The 15,868-nt window shown below is 52.7% G+C and overlaps 1 protein-coding gene across 1 annotated transcript in view; it reads left to right on the top strand.

Moving 5' to 3' along the window:
- The window catches only part of OLFML2B (olfactomedin like 2B), a 33,110-nt gene that overhangs the window by 1,250 nt on the left and 15,992 nt on the right, over nt 1-15,868 (top strand). The window contains exons 2-4 of the mRNA XM_062192630.1: nt 1,650-1,913; nt 4,427-4,534; nt 14,478-14,654. Of these exons, the coding sequence (XP_062048614.1) occupies nt 1,650-1,913; nt 4,427-4,534; nt 14,478-14,654 (549 nt within the window). The remainder of the gene's footprint in view (nt 1-1,649; nt 1,914-4,426; nt 4,535-14,477; nt 14,655-15,868) is intronic.

Raw genomic sequence — 15,868 nt, 5'->3', positions numbered from 1 at the left:
CAGCGGGGAGCTCGTGACTGCAGGCGCGGTCCTGTCCACAGTGCTTATTTTCACATACATGGCATGGTGTGTAGCGGGTGTCGCCGTAATCCTCGGAGTGTCTGGGAAGGGATCGGAGCTGCCTGTGCCGCTGCTCAGCCCTCGGGCTAAGCCTGGCTCCTTCCTGTAGAGAGCCAGCCTTCAGGTCCGCATTGGGATTTATCAAAGTCCAGTCCCCTCACTCTCCTTCCAATGATTGTGTTCCTCGGTGCCCTGTAGCCACCCATAACCTCACACTGACCCCTAGATAAAAAAGGCATTAAAAATTCCCTCACATTGGAGTGCTATCAACCAAAGCTTTCCGGCAGCCGGAGCCTCCTTTAGGGAGGGAGTCCAGGCAGGGTGCTGGGAGCAGGGTGAAACGCGGCAGTTTCAGAGAGTGGATTAGCCACGATTTACTCTCAGCCCATAAAGACCAGCTCTGAAGTCACCCTGAGCTGCACCTCCTTCTTCCACGGATCCATTCTGTGTTGGACAACAGCTCTAAGACAAATATTAGTGTTAGAAGAAACCCAACCTTTGCAAGGAAAACATTACCCGACACCCCCCCCTGCACCCCAACCCGAGCGCGCGCGCCAGTCCCCAGCATCCCAAGGAACATTTCCACTCAAACAAGCTCCGTGCCTGCCTGCCAGGATCATTAGTCAAAGGAAGGGAACGCTTCTGCCGGCCTAGGAAAGGAGCCCTGGCTTGGGAATACACGACTTGTTGGACAGAGATGAGCAGAGTGAGAGAGGCCCTTTTTCCTAGCAAGCGCCCAGAGTGTAGCCTCCAAAAAGCCTGCTGTGTGATGTTTCCTGACTGGGGAGCCTGGCAGGGCCAAGCTACCCAGAAGGAAATGTTTAGCCTTGTAGAAGCAGCAAGCATTGCCCGTTGACTCTCCTGGGGTTTCGCCCGGAGTTCGAATTCAGAAGCTGTTCAAGGAGCCAAATGAACCCCTAGACTGAGTAAATCTTGTAGACTTCCGGGACCTGTCTCACCTCAACTCCCTTTCTCCAAATTTACCATCAGTCAAGTCTCAGATCAAATACCACTTCCTCCAAGAAGTCTTCCCTGGTTCCCACTGCTCTTCCTTTGCTCGGCCAGGGCACTTGTCACTCCCCACGCTGTGTGACAGTTCTTTATATGCCTCCCACACAACAGACTCCTGGGGGGTAAGCTCTCCATCTGGCCCATCTCTGCATCTCTCACAGCCCCTGGGTGGCACTCAGGTGTTGAATGAACGAATGACAGAAGGATCATAACTTTCATATCCCTCCTTCAACCTCTCGTCCTTTTCCTTTTTGAATCTAAGCGTGGATTCTAGCTGAAGGCAAGGGCTAGTGGAAGAATGATGGGACTCGTTTGTTTTTTTCCTTTCCATGATGAAAGGTTAAGGCCCCCTGAGGGAGACATGGCTTTCCAAGACAAACCAAGAGAGCTGAACTCAGTGCCTTGAAGGAAAAGCACAGTCAGCAGATTGTGCTGCGATGACCTAGTCGCTCCATGCTTCGGGCTTATCCGAGATCTCTGATGGTGCAGGACATGTGACAAAGCCAAAGGAGCAACTCCCTGAGGAGTCTGCCCCATGCCTCTGTCCTCATGTCTCCTCCCATTCTCTCCGTGTCTAGTTGCTGGGAGACTATGACAAGGTCAAGGCCGTGTCTGAGGGTTCAGACTGTCAGTGCAAGTGCGTGGTGAGACCCCTGGGCCGAGATGCCTGCCAGAGGATCAACGCGGGGACCTCCAGGAGGGAAGACTTCTACACCGTGGAAACCATCACCTCGGGCTCGTCCTGCAAGTGTGCCTGCGTGGCGCCCCCGTCCGCCCTCAATCCCTGCGAGGGAGACTTCAGACTCCAGAAACTGCGGGAGGCCGACGGCCGCGACTTGAAGGTAGGAGTGATATGGGGCAGTGCCACGGATGGGAGGTGACCTGGGTGGAGCCACTGCTGGGCATTGTCAGGCTTTTGGAGGAGGGGAGGCCCTGGCCCCTGCAATCTTGTATGTGGATCCAAGGCGGGTGCTCTGACAAACTGGTCATTTTCAGCTCCGGGCCTGGAGGGAGATGCTGACAGCAAAGTGCGCTTGTCTTTCCTTATGGAGCCAGGGAGGCTGGCCCGGGAGCAGCGGCCGAGCCCAGCTGGCCAAAAGAACTCAGTGTTCTCCAGGAAAATTGCTGCCACGAGTTACTGTCAGCCCAGCGTGCATGGGGAAGAGGCGAGAGATGCAGAGGAGTGGGCCTCGTGTCCTCAGCACCCGGGCCGCCGCTGCTCTAGGCTCTGTCATCCACCTGGCAGCTGCCCTGGTGGGCTGAAGGCTTTGTCTGCTGCTTCTCTTAGCCCTTCTCTGGTGGGGGGCGGGGGGGGATGAGCTTGGTTTTGGAGTCAGCTGCATAACCACAGCTGTGTAATCCTGCTCCGGGTATTTAACTCATCTGACCTCCATCTCCTTGAATAAAACGGGGGAATACTATCCGCTTCATAGGACCACGAGAATCAGTGAGCTGACCACTGTGCACGATGGCTGGCATTCACTTGGGCATGACTATGTAAACACACGAGTGTGTGGCCGTGCAAAGTGCTACAGTTGTGCCTGGCCCCTGCACCCACTCATGGCTGGTGGTCTCTGAGATACCTTTATGCAGAGTAGTGTTTACCCGTGCAAGGAGTGTCTGGGGATTTGGCCACATTGCTCAGAGCTGCAGCTGTGCCGTGGAACTAATTTTAAAACCAAGTGCCAATGTCACTCAGTTCTAGATTGGATTCTGGGGGCTTCTGGAACAGTGCCAGGCAAAGTTTCTGTTAATGATCACAGTGTGTGTGACCTGCAGCCCACCCCTGGCTTTTACCCAGGCCTCAGCTAACAGGTGGAGAGGAAGAAGCTCTCCTCCTCCTCCTCCTCCTCCTCCTTCTAAGATGTATTTTATTTATTTGAAAGGCAGAGTTACAGAGAGAGAGAGAGAGAGAGAGAGAGATCTTTCATCCACTGGTTCGCTCCCCAAAACTGCAATGGCTGGGGCTAGGGCTAGCTGAAGCCAGGAGCCAGGAACTCCATCCGGGTCTTCCACATGAGAGGCAAGGGCCTAAGTACTCAGGTCATCTTTGGTTGCTTCCCCAGACACATTAGCAATGAGCTGGATTGGAAGTAGTGTAGCCAGAGCTCAAATCAGCACCCCTATGGGATGTTGGCATTGCAGGTGGCAGTTTAACCCATTATGCTGTAACACCAGCCCTGGAGCTCTTCTTCTAAACATGAATGTTTCCCACATGGAATTCTTCATTGGCTAGGGGCTAGGGGTCGGTGCTGGGGCATAGGGGTCTAAGCCTCTGCGTGCAGTGCCGGCATCCCATATGAGCAACAGTTCAAGTTCTTGCTGCTCCTATTTTGATCCAGCTCTCTGCTATGGCCTGACAGAGCAGCAGAGGATGGCCCAAGTGCTTGGGCTCCTTCACCCATGTTGGAAACCTGGAAGCAGCTCCTGGTTCCTGGCTTCAGATCGGCCCAGCTCCAGCTGTTGTGGCCATCTGGGGAGTGAACCAGTGGATGGAAGACTTCTCTCTCTCTCTCTCTCTCTCTCGCTCTCGCTCTTGCTCTCGCTCTCTCTCTCTGTAGCTCTACCTCTCAAATCAATCAATCAAATCTTAAGAAGTAGAAGAAACAAGGCTAGGGGATGAGTGGGAAAGAGATCGCAAAAGTGTGGCTCAGCAAAGTCTGCCAGGAACTGGCCCTTGGCAAACAGCCTCCATGTGCCCTTTGCCTGCACTCTGCATGCCCAGGCGGCCACCAGAATATTGGCCACCTTCCTCCCAGTGGTCCCGTATTGCAGGAGGGGTGGTCTTGGGAAAAAAATTGAGAAGGCCAGCTGTATGGTGGCGTTTGTCATCTCAGAGATGGGCATTGGGTTTGTTTTACCCAAGGTCAAGTTATGTGCTGAGGAAAACCCTGTTGGTGCTTTTCAGGCCTCTCATAGACAAACAAGCCATGTGTTTCAGAAGCCTGTCGTCAAGGTGATGCTATTTCTAGCCGCTTAGTTGGGTATTTCTAGATTACCTGCTATGGGCCAGTTACTATGAATCAGAGAGAGACCACATAGATGCTACTTTGAAGCAGCATAGAGTGTAGTAGAAAAGCAGATGTGTGTGCAATTGACATAAATCTTGAAAGAAGCACACACCATTTGTGAAGATATCTAGACCCCAGGCCTACTTGTTCTTGTAGGATTATCCCATTAATTACCCAGATATTCCAGAAAGCATAATGCACGTGTGCCATCATGCTTGCCTATACATTTCATAGGGCCATCTCTCAATTTTTGGCTAGTGGTTCTCTGTTGAGTCTCCAACACGGAGACCTGAAAGGAAGCTTCTGCCCCAGCGCTGGACTAACCCCCTGCCCTTGCTTCATAGCTCTCCACAATCGTAGACATGCTGGAAGGAGCTTTCTATGGCCTGGATCTGCTGAAACTGCATTCGGTCACCACCAAACTGGTGGGGCGAGTGGATAAACTGGAGGAGGTAAGGAAGATTCTGGTTTCCATATGCTTTTCTTGTCAAGTCCCAAAGCGAATCAGACTTCCTATGCAGAGTATATGCCCTCAGGAGACTTAATCTATTCTATTCTTTGGAAAGGAAAAATATGCATAAAAAATTCATCCAAAATCATGCCAAATTGTTGATGGCAAAGAGAATCAGTGATACAGGAATGTAAGTACCTTTTTTTTTTTTTTCGTCCTTAAGAGCACAAGACCAATGTATCTCTATTATCACCTTGACTTCTGGGGAACTTAGAGCTAAATGAAATACAGAAATAAAATATACATCTTACCCCTAGTTTTAGGGTGGAGTCATCTTCGTCCTTGGTATATGAGTGCTAATTTCTTATTCTGATTTTGTTCTTCCTTAATTGTTCTGGTACACACTTGTGTGTATGTGTGTGTGTATCTGTCTCGCCCATTTTATAGGAAAAAAAGCAAGAATGATTCCTAATAAATAGCTTTACTATTTGGGCTTAGAAGTAGTATAATTTTAATGGGCAAAGACAGCACAGACATATGGTTTTCAACTAGTGAAATGTGATGAGATGGTGAGAGTTAAGAACTGTTATAAACAAATAATAATGTTGACATATACTTTGACATATAAATAAAAACTTATATAGTCACCAGAAAAGAGGGACCATCATCTAGCCTTATTGGTAAGAAGCTTAATGGGTGTGTTTCATTGACTCGCTTCTAGTTCTTGGAGCAGTAGTTGAAACAGGGCTGCTGCTTCAAACTGAAATCTAGTGCTTTAATTTTTAGAAAGTTGGTGTAATTGGTAAATTTAGTAACAGAATGGCTATAAATGTTAATATTCCTTGTGAACAAGTGGGCTTTTGGGGTCTGTCATGGAGGAGCTCAGGTTCCCTGATGAGTGGTTAGTGAATGCAAGATCTGAACACAGTGCCACTCTCTTGTCTGTGGCAGGGAGCGCACCAGATCAGGAGTCAGGGCAGGGTGAGGTACTCTCCTCTGCCAAGCAGCCACATCTTACTTCCTCCATCCACTTTGTTTGAATTCTGAGGGGATATAAGGTACACTAGCCATTTTGAAAATACTTTGAAACGGTTAAATTAAACAAGGCACTAGGATTATCACCAAGGAGAGATGGGGCAAACTTTCCCACATTGCTGAGCCAAGAGAGGGTGGACGAAGATGGCAAAACACTGTAGTTACCAGGGCTGGTTTTAGCACTTTCATTTCCCTCCTGAACATGTTCCCAGAAAGTGAGCACGAGTCCCTTCTCCATCCACCTTGGGCCTTTTAGTGATGAGGGTTTTCTGATTATGAGGTTTACTTAGCTCTGGGAGGGCTGGTGGGTCCACAGTCTCTTCAGTTATGGGGTCTGATGAGAGGGGTCCGGACTCTGCACGCTGAGCTTTATAGACAGGTTGGGGTGGCCAACAGGACCGCACCAGCCCCTCCTCAATGTCTCTCTACTCTCCCAAGATGGGTTCCCTAAGAGAATCAGGCCCCTGGGCATCTTGGGTCCTTCCTCCCCAACCTTGATGTGGGTGATGAGAGTGGGAATGGGCCACACCATCCTGCAGTCAGTGGACTTCATGCAGTCTCAGGAGTCTTCTTGAAACCACTTTCTGGTTGAAAAGGAATTAAGGTCCAGTACTGGCAAGTGCCTGTTTCTGGAGGCTCCAGAATCGTCTAAGTATGCAATGTCCTTTAAAGAAAAAGATTGCATTTCTACAGAAACCAGGGTGATGGCCACTTTTGCCTTCACCTGACCTTGGCAGCCTCTGGTTTTCTGTCTAGCTGGAGGGCACAGCCTTGGAAAGATAGCTGTGGAGGGAGAGCACGGTGCTTGGGAGGCCAAGGTCAGGCACCCAGCCTCTGAGAAGGCCAGTACACCGGGCTGTGTTCAAGGGACACAGCCTGTGTCCAGCTTTGTCTAGCAGCTGAGCCCTCCCTGCTGGCCAGGGGAGGGAGGGTGAGTGACTTCAGGGCAGCACCACCACCTGGCAGCATGGTATCTTCTGTGGAATAGCACAGGAATGGGGTTTTGCTCAAAAATGATCTTAGTTACATCATTAAGAGAAGCCCTCTTTCAAAACTGGTATGTTTGATAGCAAAAACTGGGCCACAACAAGAATAATAATAATAACAACCTCTTACATTTGTATAACATTTCACATTTTTTAAAGCATCCCATATACATTTAACCCACTTCTTGTGAGTGAGGAGGCACGGGAGACCTAAAGCGATTCCATACCCAGTCTGAGATTGCAGTGCTAAGAGTGTGGGACTGGAAGTCAACCTTCTGATTGCTGGTCCAGGGCTCTTTCTAATGAAACCCATAAGTTTATTCGAATCATCGTCATCTGCCCAGTGAGTGTCAGTTTTTCCTAACCAGAACTTAAAAACAATAGTTCTTCCAAGGCGATTTCTAGGCAGCAGTGTGGCTGTATCCCATATGTCCCATTAGATGAGATTACATTTGCATTAGGGACGGTCCCACCCAGAGGGAGGCTTCCCAGAAAGCAGACATTCCAAGGCGATGGGGTGCTGAGCCGTGGCAGCGGAGTCTTGGGATGGACTTGGGCCCCTGGGCCCGGAGAGTGGAGCTCTGGATCTACTTGAGGTCGTCTCCTGGCCCGTGCCTGCTCGCTGTCTGGAGTGTGCAGTAATTGAAAAGGCAGAACGTTGGGCGAATGGGAAAAACACTCCCTCTCCAGTCTGCCTCTGCAAGAGCCATGGAAGTGCAAGTCTGCCTCTGGTCTTTGGATATTCTTGAGTCCCGAGGGGAGTTCTCTGCAGGTCAGACAGGACAAGAGGGGTCAGATTGGAGGGGCATTTTGCCCAGAGTACGATCAGTGCTTGGCAGTGTTAGCAAGGGCACACATATGCATTCACTGTGGGTGTATGGGAGCATGTAGGAATGGAAACTTCTTTTGCAGATGCATCAGGATGGAAGGAAAAAGAAGGGCAAAGTCAGCTCAGGGAGCTTTGCCTAGTGCAGTGACTTCGGTTACATTGTTTTTGTTTTCTATTGTGAAACATGACTGAGGCACAGATAAATGCACAAGCAATGAGTGCGCAGGCTAACAGACATGTGTCCACCAGCCAGCTCGAGAAGCGGGACATGCTACCACTCCAAAAGCCACCTACACGCCCCTCCTGCTCACACCCCCTCGCTGATGGGAACCTCGTCCTGACTCGGATGTTAACCATCTCCCTTGCTTTTTGTTATAATTCCATCATGGAAGGGTGTTTGTCTCTAGCTATAATAGTTTTGCCTGTTTCTGAATCTGGTGTAATCCTACAGACTCTCGTGTGTGTGTGTGTATACACGTGTGTGTCTGTGGGGGTCTTCTTTCACTCAGTTTTGTGGTTTTCATAATTACCTATGTTGTCTCCATGTCTTGCAATTTATGTGTTTTTACTGCTAGGCAGTACCCTAGTATATGAATATACCACAACTGACAAGTGGTTCTCTATCCTACTGATGATGGACACATTGCTTGTTTCCAGTTTCATGATTCTAATAGTCCCGCGAACGTCCCTGTAAACCAACATCCCTGGACACGCACTGTGCCTACTCGTTAGTTGTGCTTGTCTTCCATGTTACAAGACAATGCCAGGTGGTTTTTCCCAACAAGTACACGTTTACACTCGCTCCGGCGGGGTGTGGAGCTACCACACGCGTGCTTGCCAACACTTGATATTGTCAGATTTGCTGACAATTTCAATTTCCATTTGGAAAGCGTGTCTTAGCAGAACTATTTCACCGGGTTCCAGATTCTTACTTCTCCAAACCTGGGTGAGGCCTGAAACCCCAGGCACCTGTTTTAGAACTGGTCCAGGCAGAAGAAATCCCAGGGTGGTCAGCATTCCCAGGGCCTTCCTCGTGGCAAAGCCAGGCTGGCCCTCACCTGCAGGTCGTGTGGAGGAGAAGTAGGTTCAGGAAGTATGGGTGTGTGTGGGAGTTGGGAGGGGTGGGTAGGCACAGAGCATAGGTGCCACAGAGATGGGAATTGAAAAATCTAGAATGAAAACCTACAGCTTCCACATGGCAAAGGCAAACTCCATTCGCTGCATATAAAGCTGGGTGTGGCACTGATTTGGCTCCAGGAAAGACTTTCTGCTTGAACTCCACGTGCACCCAGAGACGCAGAGACTGGCAGGCTGCTCAGGCCTAAACGTGGAGTGTGGAGGCAACAGGACTAGAGGCATGGAGAACGTCTGGAACCATGCAGCTCTTCCAGGAGCCGATTTACTACCAGAGTCGAGAAAAAGACAGAAGGACAGATCATTACAATAATCTCCTCTAACATCAAGGCTTTCGCTGGATTAACTCATTCTCGTAAAAGCTGCAGGTCTTTGGGAGGAAACGCTGTACCCCCACTTAGCTGCAGGACCTGTTTGTAAGTACTGGCTCAGCTTAGGACTGGGTGCACACAGGCCCCCGTAGGTATGTGGGCGTGTATCCCGTGCTGTTCAAATAAATGCATGCCTGTAAGCTTTCCATTCAGTGACTTCTGTGGCTGAAGCCCTGCCTTCTCGTGTGTGTGACCCTGTCTTTTGCATCCACCTGCTGGGGTTTGCAAACCCTGTCCATGAGCACTGATGGGCGCCTGGGGACCTTGGGTGTCGGCTGAACATGAACTGTTTTTCCCCTCGTGATTTTGCTTTCATGTGAGATTTAAAGTCTGTGATGGATTTATCAGACCCCAGACTGGCCCATTCCTAGAATGTGCTGGCACGGCCATTGCGGAGGGCTTCTCCCCAAACCTTAAGATGGGGAGGCTTTTGTGTTTCTGGGCTGGGAGGCAACATCAAAGGAGCTTCCCTGACTCTGGGGGATGTATCTTCACCGGTTAATGGGAAAATGTGATTTTCATCTGTGCAGGCCTGGCTATGAATTGGGGGAGCTCCTTCCAAGCCCCCCACCTCCCCTCCCACTCTCCCCTGCCTTCAAGACACCCCAAGGGCTGGTCAAGTCTGCTGTGTGTGGGAGCGTTTGCTGGAAGTCACTCTTCTTTGAGGGCAGGCTTGGAGGGGAGCGTCGCTCACCCTACCTGAGAGCAGTGCCTTCCTTTGGGGAGAGACAGAGGGTCAGATACGGTTACCCATTTCAGCTCTAATGTTATTTAATTCAATTTCCATCTTCGTCTGAGCTCCGGCCAATGAATTGCCTCTCCTGGGGCCACATATACTTCAAGTCTCATTTGCCACTGCGGAATGTAAGGTTTTCTCCTTGCTAAGGGAGCTTAAGATGCAAGAGTGAGCCCCCTATCTGCTGGGCTGGGAACAGCGCATAGCACCCAGGACGTGTGGCTCTGTTCTCAGGGGTGGGTCACCCCTGCTGCACACAGTCATCAGAGACCTGGGCTTCTTGCTCATCACTCGTGTGGCTCCTTCCAGGCTCTGGGCCCTTTGAGGGCAACCCAGGCATAAGTCGTCTCTGTTTCCCAGGTCCTCGCCCAGCCCCCAGTGTGGAGTCGCTGCTCAACAGTTGTTTGGTTGGGTGAGGGATGTAACGTGGCAGCTGGTGTCTCCCTGAACCTAGGCCTGTCTATCCGTGCCCATCACCTGTGGTCAGAGGGATTGGGCAGAAGCCCGCCTCTCCTGCCATCAGGAGCACCAGCTGTTTTCCAGAGACCAGAGGACAGCTGTCATCTCGATGACTGTCCCAGACCATCAGACCACAGCTATGACCTGGAGGGCTCAGAGAGAGAATGGCAGGACAAGCCGTGAGCCCGCCTCCTTGGGCCCGGTTACCCCACACCTGCTCACTTCACTCCACCACGAACCACGTGCCCCAGAGTCCTGTGCACATCTGGCCATGTGGCCTGACACTCACAGGGCCTCCCAGGCAAGCCCCCTCAGGTGTCTGCTGTGTGACTTGGAGCCAAGGTTTTGCCCACCTGCAGTCGTCCCCATGCAGCAGCCAGCCTTAGACTCATGCCTTCACGAAACCTTAGCTCTTCTTTCCTCTTGCACTTGCACACTGAGATCTAAGGGTGTGCCCACACCAGCCTCCCCTGCACACCTCCAGCCCTGCTCAGGGCCAGGCACTGCGCCACGTGAACCTCGCACTCACTCTTCACGTCAGGTCTGGACAGGCACGTGTCATCATTCCTTCTTTCTCTAGCTAGGGCCCAGAGAAGTTCCATCACATACCTTCCATGGTCCCTGAAGAGGCTGTGGTGGTGGTGTGGGTTTTATGCTTGATCTCCAGGGCTACACCCAGCCCCCCATGCACCCACTGCCACCCCACAACTGGCCTATCAGAAAAGAAAGACCCTAGAGAATTGCCAGGGCTCCTCTCTTCCTCTCTGTGGTCTTTTCTCCTGGTCCCTACAGTTTTGCCTTAAATCCATACCCAGTCTTGCTCATGCACACCCATTCTTGTCCAAGAGCTGGCGAGGTCAGTGTGGAAACCTCAGCCATGGCTTTTCCCCCATGCCTGCCCTGCCAGTCTGCGTATCTCCCATGGCTCATCAAAGATGGGCTCTGACCAGTCGTGCCCAGCTAGCTACACCCCCAGGCCCACTCACATTCTGATTCTCCCTGGCTCAGGGGGCCCTACCTGGTTTGTGTGCCTCCTACAATCTGGTTTCTGTACATCTGTCTGTCACCAGCACCAGACACCTGTCCGCAACTGATGACGAGGCCTTGTTCCCAGCAGACACCCTCCCATGCACTGTGTCCAGCATGCGGCCCTTGTTTGGGGAACGCCTCTCAATCCCTTGGCTCCGCTTAGTCCAAGGACTCCTGACAAGGTTCATTGTGTCTGGCCTTCAGCCCAGCCCCCTATCTGCCTGCCTTTCTCCCTCCGCCCTTCCCTCCTCTTCACGGTGCCAGGATCCTTGGCAGGGGCTGTGTGGTGCACTTGCTGATGCCAGATAGGCACCCTTCCCGCCTTGGCCCGCCTCGCTGCCAGCACCGCCCGGGAGCGAAGCGCACACACCATAAATGTCAGGGTTGCAGCTGTCCCCGAGGGGAAGAGCCTGAGACATGAGATCATGGGTTTTGCCTGTCTTGCAGGGCAGGATTGGGAGCCCCTGTGCGGGCAGCATCCCCTGGGCTGCCTGAGAGGTACCCACAAACGGCCCTTGGTGTGAGGGCTGTACAGCCCAGGGAGGGATCCGGAGCTCGGCGAGGCCAGCACCCCCCAAGCTGGAGGCAGCTGAGTGGGGGTGTCGGGGAGGGGCAGCTGCCGCCACCTGGGGGGACACCAGCTGGCTCGGGGGCCCAGGGGGTGATGCCACCGCCAGCCTGCTGTTTATTCAGGCGGCTGGTGGGCTTTCCCGGTCCCTGGGGGGGAATAAGCTGTATTGCTCCTCCTGGCTCTCAGAGCTGGGCCTGCCTCCCGCGCTCCTCTGTGGAAACTCCGAATAATGGCTCTACATCCAGGGCAGGAGGAGGACTTCAGGTTAGGGATCCAGGAGAGGAAAGCCCTCTAGGGGCCAGAAACCCAAGGCTCGGGGAGGCAGGGGCAGAGGCTACATCTTGGGGGCTGCCCCTTTGCCCCACAGCCAGCGTCTCACACGGGCTGAAGGCGACTGCTCCAAGGTGTTCACAGATCAGGCAAGATCTTCTTTCAAACAGTGAGGACTGTAGGGCCAAGCCTTCCTGTCTACCCTGAGGTGCCTGCACTTTGTATGGCATCCTGGGGCCATCGCTGGGCAGCAGGTGCACGCCCCCTCAGCCCTTTCCTTAGCGAGGCCTCGCCCACCCCACTGACGAGTGAGTACCTGTGTCTTCCCATCATCCTGACTTTGTTTCTCCAGGTACTGCTCCCTGGCAGGTGTACTCTTGTTTGCTGCTTTGTCCCGTGCTCACCTCCCCTGCCCACAGAGTGGGGTCTTCACCAGGGCGGGGTCCTCATCCGTCTTGCTTACGCTTTGGTCCCTCAGTGCCAGGGCTGAGCACATGAATGCATTAATGAAGACCTAACCCTGGACCCCTGGGCCTGCTGGGCCGTGCGTCCTGTCTTAGGAGGGGAGAGCCACAGGAGGACATCCACTTAGGGATTACAGAAACACTTGGGCCACTTAGGGACCAGGAGCTTTTCCTGTCCATTCCAGAAAGAACCTGGCCCCTGTCACACAGGGTCTCCCACACACATTTCTGTCCCCTTATCCCATAGCTGTCCCCCAATTTCAGGCAATGGTCCTCAACCCTTAATGTGTGTAGAGGACCTGAGAATCTTGCTAAGGTGCAGACCGGGCTCCAGCAGGGCCGGGTGGGGCCCAGGGCTCTGCAGTTCTGACAAGTCCCTGCAGGATGCCAGTGCTGCTGGCCTCCGGGCCACACCCACCTGAGCGCAGAGGCTCTGCAGCATCCCACGATCCTATAACTCCGCACATGTGCACCTCCTCGCGTGTCTCCTGAAACTGAGCTGCAAGCATCCCCTGGCTTCTTTGGTGTGCTTGGTGCTGCTGCGGGCTGGCTGGGTGCCGGAACCCTCTCCCGCGCTCTCATGATCTCCAAGTGAACTGAAGAAGCGGGCCCAGCAGGCTGCAGGTTGCTCCGGGTTTTTGTGTGTGTTTGTTCTTCTGAACTTGGACAATCACCTCTTTACTCTGGGCCTCAGTGTCCTCTTTGTGAACAGAAAGCTTAGGCTTGAGTTCTGGCCCCCATTCCAGCTGTCACAGTCCGTAATAAACGACCCTTCAGCAGGATCCATGTACACCCATGCAGAGTCACTCATTCAGTCCTGCAACCCATGGGGAAAGTGCTAGTGCTCTCCCCAGCTCACAGACATCGGATATGTCACAGACAGTGACACATGGGGGTGTGAACAGACAGCTCCCTCCAGAACCCACGCTCTTAACCATTGCCCTGGATGCTCCCTGTCAGAAGCGACTGCACAACCCGTAAGACCATTCATTCTGCACGTTCTGGAGACGAGACACCTTTCTCATGGGCTTCAGCACAGTTACTTTTGTGCAATTTAGGGAGGCTGGCTTGGCCCAAGTCCTGTGGAACACATTGAGCCTTTCCAGGGCTCACTATCAGGCATGCAATGAAATGCCAGAAAAAGGGCACGGCCGATGCTTCGGGAGCCTGCTTAGTTTAACACGCACCTATTGGGCTCCTCTGGGCAGCCCCCTGTGGGAGCCACTGGAGCCACAGTGTCTGGGTCTCATGATCTGCCTCGATACGCACTCATCCCCCTAGCTCTGGGCCGCCGTGCTGCCCTGGGGGACTGTGGTGTCACAGCAGCTGCAGCCCTGTGCCTGGTAGTGTCTGCGCTTTTACACTACCGTGTGTGTATGAAAGAAAGAGGAAAAGCAAACGCATCCTTGATTTTACATGGTTGCTTTCTCCTCCAACCTCCTAAGCAGGACCCAAAGGAGACCATCACACTGGACACGGTAGATGTCCGTGGGAACCTTAGTAGGGAGACCGACACGTTGGGTCTCAGGATGGTCAAACTTCCCTGTAAACCCCTGGAGGAGAAAGAGCGTCTCCAGGGCTGCCGACAGCTCTCCTAAGGTGCAAATCCCGTGCAGCGTCCTCATTGTCCAGGAGTTGCTTCTGATGCCACCAGCCCTGCCTCTCTTGTTTTACAAATCCAGTGCCTGAGTCCCATGGAGGCAGGTAGAACATTTTGTAATGTTTCCCACCACTGGGTAGGGAGCATTGTATATAAATGACAGAAAGGCCTGGTGTCCTGGAGGCCCAGGGACCTGAGAGTGCTATTATCAGGAATCCCGTGGTCGTTTGGGCAGTATTTCCAACAGGTGGACATACCAGGGCTCAGTGACCCTGGAAATGCTGCCCTGGGGGCCTGGAATCTCTTCCCAGCACAAAGCTGGACGTGCTTGTGGGCCCCAGTCACTTGCTGGCGGATTCTCAGCCTGTTTGCTGTGTCCCCGTGCTCTGACTGCCAGCTGACCCCATTTGTCCTCAAAGTGCTAACTGGATCCCATTTTTAAATGTTTTTCCCCCCTCAGGAAGTTTCTAAAAACCTCACCAAGGAAAATGAACAAATCAAAGAGGATGTGGAAGAAATTCGAACAGAGATGAACAAGCGAGGCAAAGGGAATTGCTCCAATACCATCGCAGAGAGCATGCCAGACATCGGCTCAGCCCTGCAGAGGGACGCGGCCGCAGCCTACGCCCACCCAGAGGTACAGCCCAGCCGCCAGGGGCCTCGGGTCTTAGCCCCCCAAAGCATGAGAGCAGCACATCTCTGCTTTACAAAGAGCGCTGCAGGGTTCACTCCTTGCCCAGTCCTGGTTTCGTTGCATCTGTGCGATTGTTCTGTATGTTGGATGGTCAGGGGTGGAGCCCATTTTACCTAACATTGAAGCCTGGAAAGATTCAATGAGGACCCAGATCGGGGTCTCCTGAGTCCCTGTCTCATTCTTTTCATGACATCCCAAGCCACCCCTGGGAGCAGCCCTTGCCTTTATGAGGAGGACACGAGGGCTGGCTTGTCCGGGGCCATCTTGGCTTCATGCTGCTGTCCTGGCATGGACATCAATAGCATCCTATTTCACTCACAGAAATGTGCCAGCTTGGACATGATACATTATATAGCCCCCTTTTTATAAGGGACCTTGTAATTTCTACATATTTCATCACCATAGCGTGCAAGTTTCACCACAGCTCTGGAAAGCCGGCTGGGTTGGAGACCAAAACCCTCATTTTATAGACGAGGAAACAGCTCCAACCATGCCCATGGTCTCCCTGCTCAGCTGGGAGAAGGTGACAAGCATGGCAAACCTTGGTCTCTTCCCACCCAGCTGTGTCCCCAATGCAAAGTCGCCCATGTGTGAGATGGAGCAGCCTAAGGTGACTTCAGTGATGTGCAAGACCTCCTTGCTTGAAGGTGCCTCCCCACCTGCTGCTTATTCTTTTGGTTCCAATCACCAAGTTATGTTTATGTGTTGCCATGAAATGTATGGGGTTATCTCCTAAACTGCTACCCAGGAAACAGGCATTCTGGCGGAGATAAACCACAAGAGTAGAAGAGGAAACTGGGAAATGCTGGTGGCCACGGCAGAGGAGTCCCATTAGTAAGGCAGATTTGCTTGAATATGATAAATGGGAGGGCTCCCTGGGCAGCGAGGGGCCAGCGGCATATGTAACAGGGGCCTGGCTTCCTTCACTGGGTTGCTGAGGGCCACTGGGGTTGGTGGTGGATGGTGGGGCCCGGGACATTGGTACCCAGGGGTGGGACGCAGGTGTGCCGTTGAGAGGTGCCCTCAGCCTCAGGTGTGGGCTGAGCAGGACCTGGGGTAGCCAGAGCCTCTGCACTGGTTTCTCAGCATGCTGTGGCGTGGAAAATGTAGGGGGCATTGCCGTGCAGGGCTCTCGCCTGGGTGCTCGAGGGTCGGGT

Source organism: Lepus europaeus, chromosome 5 (genome assembly GCF_033115175.1).
Source record: "Lepus europaeus isolate LE1 chromosome 5, mLepTim1.pri, whole genome shotgun sequence".
NCBI lineage: Eukaryota > Metazoa > Chordata > Mammalia > Lagomorpha > Leporidae > Lepus > Lepus europaeus.
Note: the sequence above shows the minus strand (reverse complement) of the source record. Positions and strands in the feature narration are given on the sequence as shown.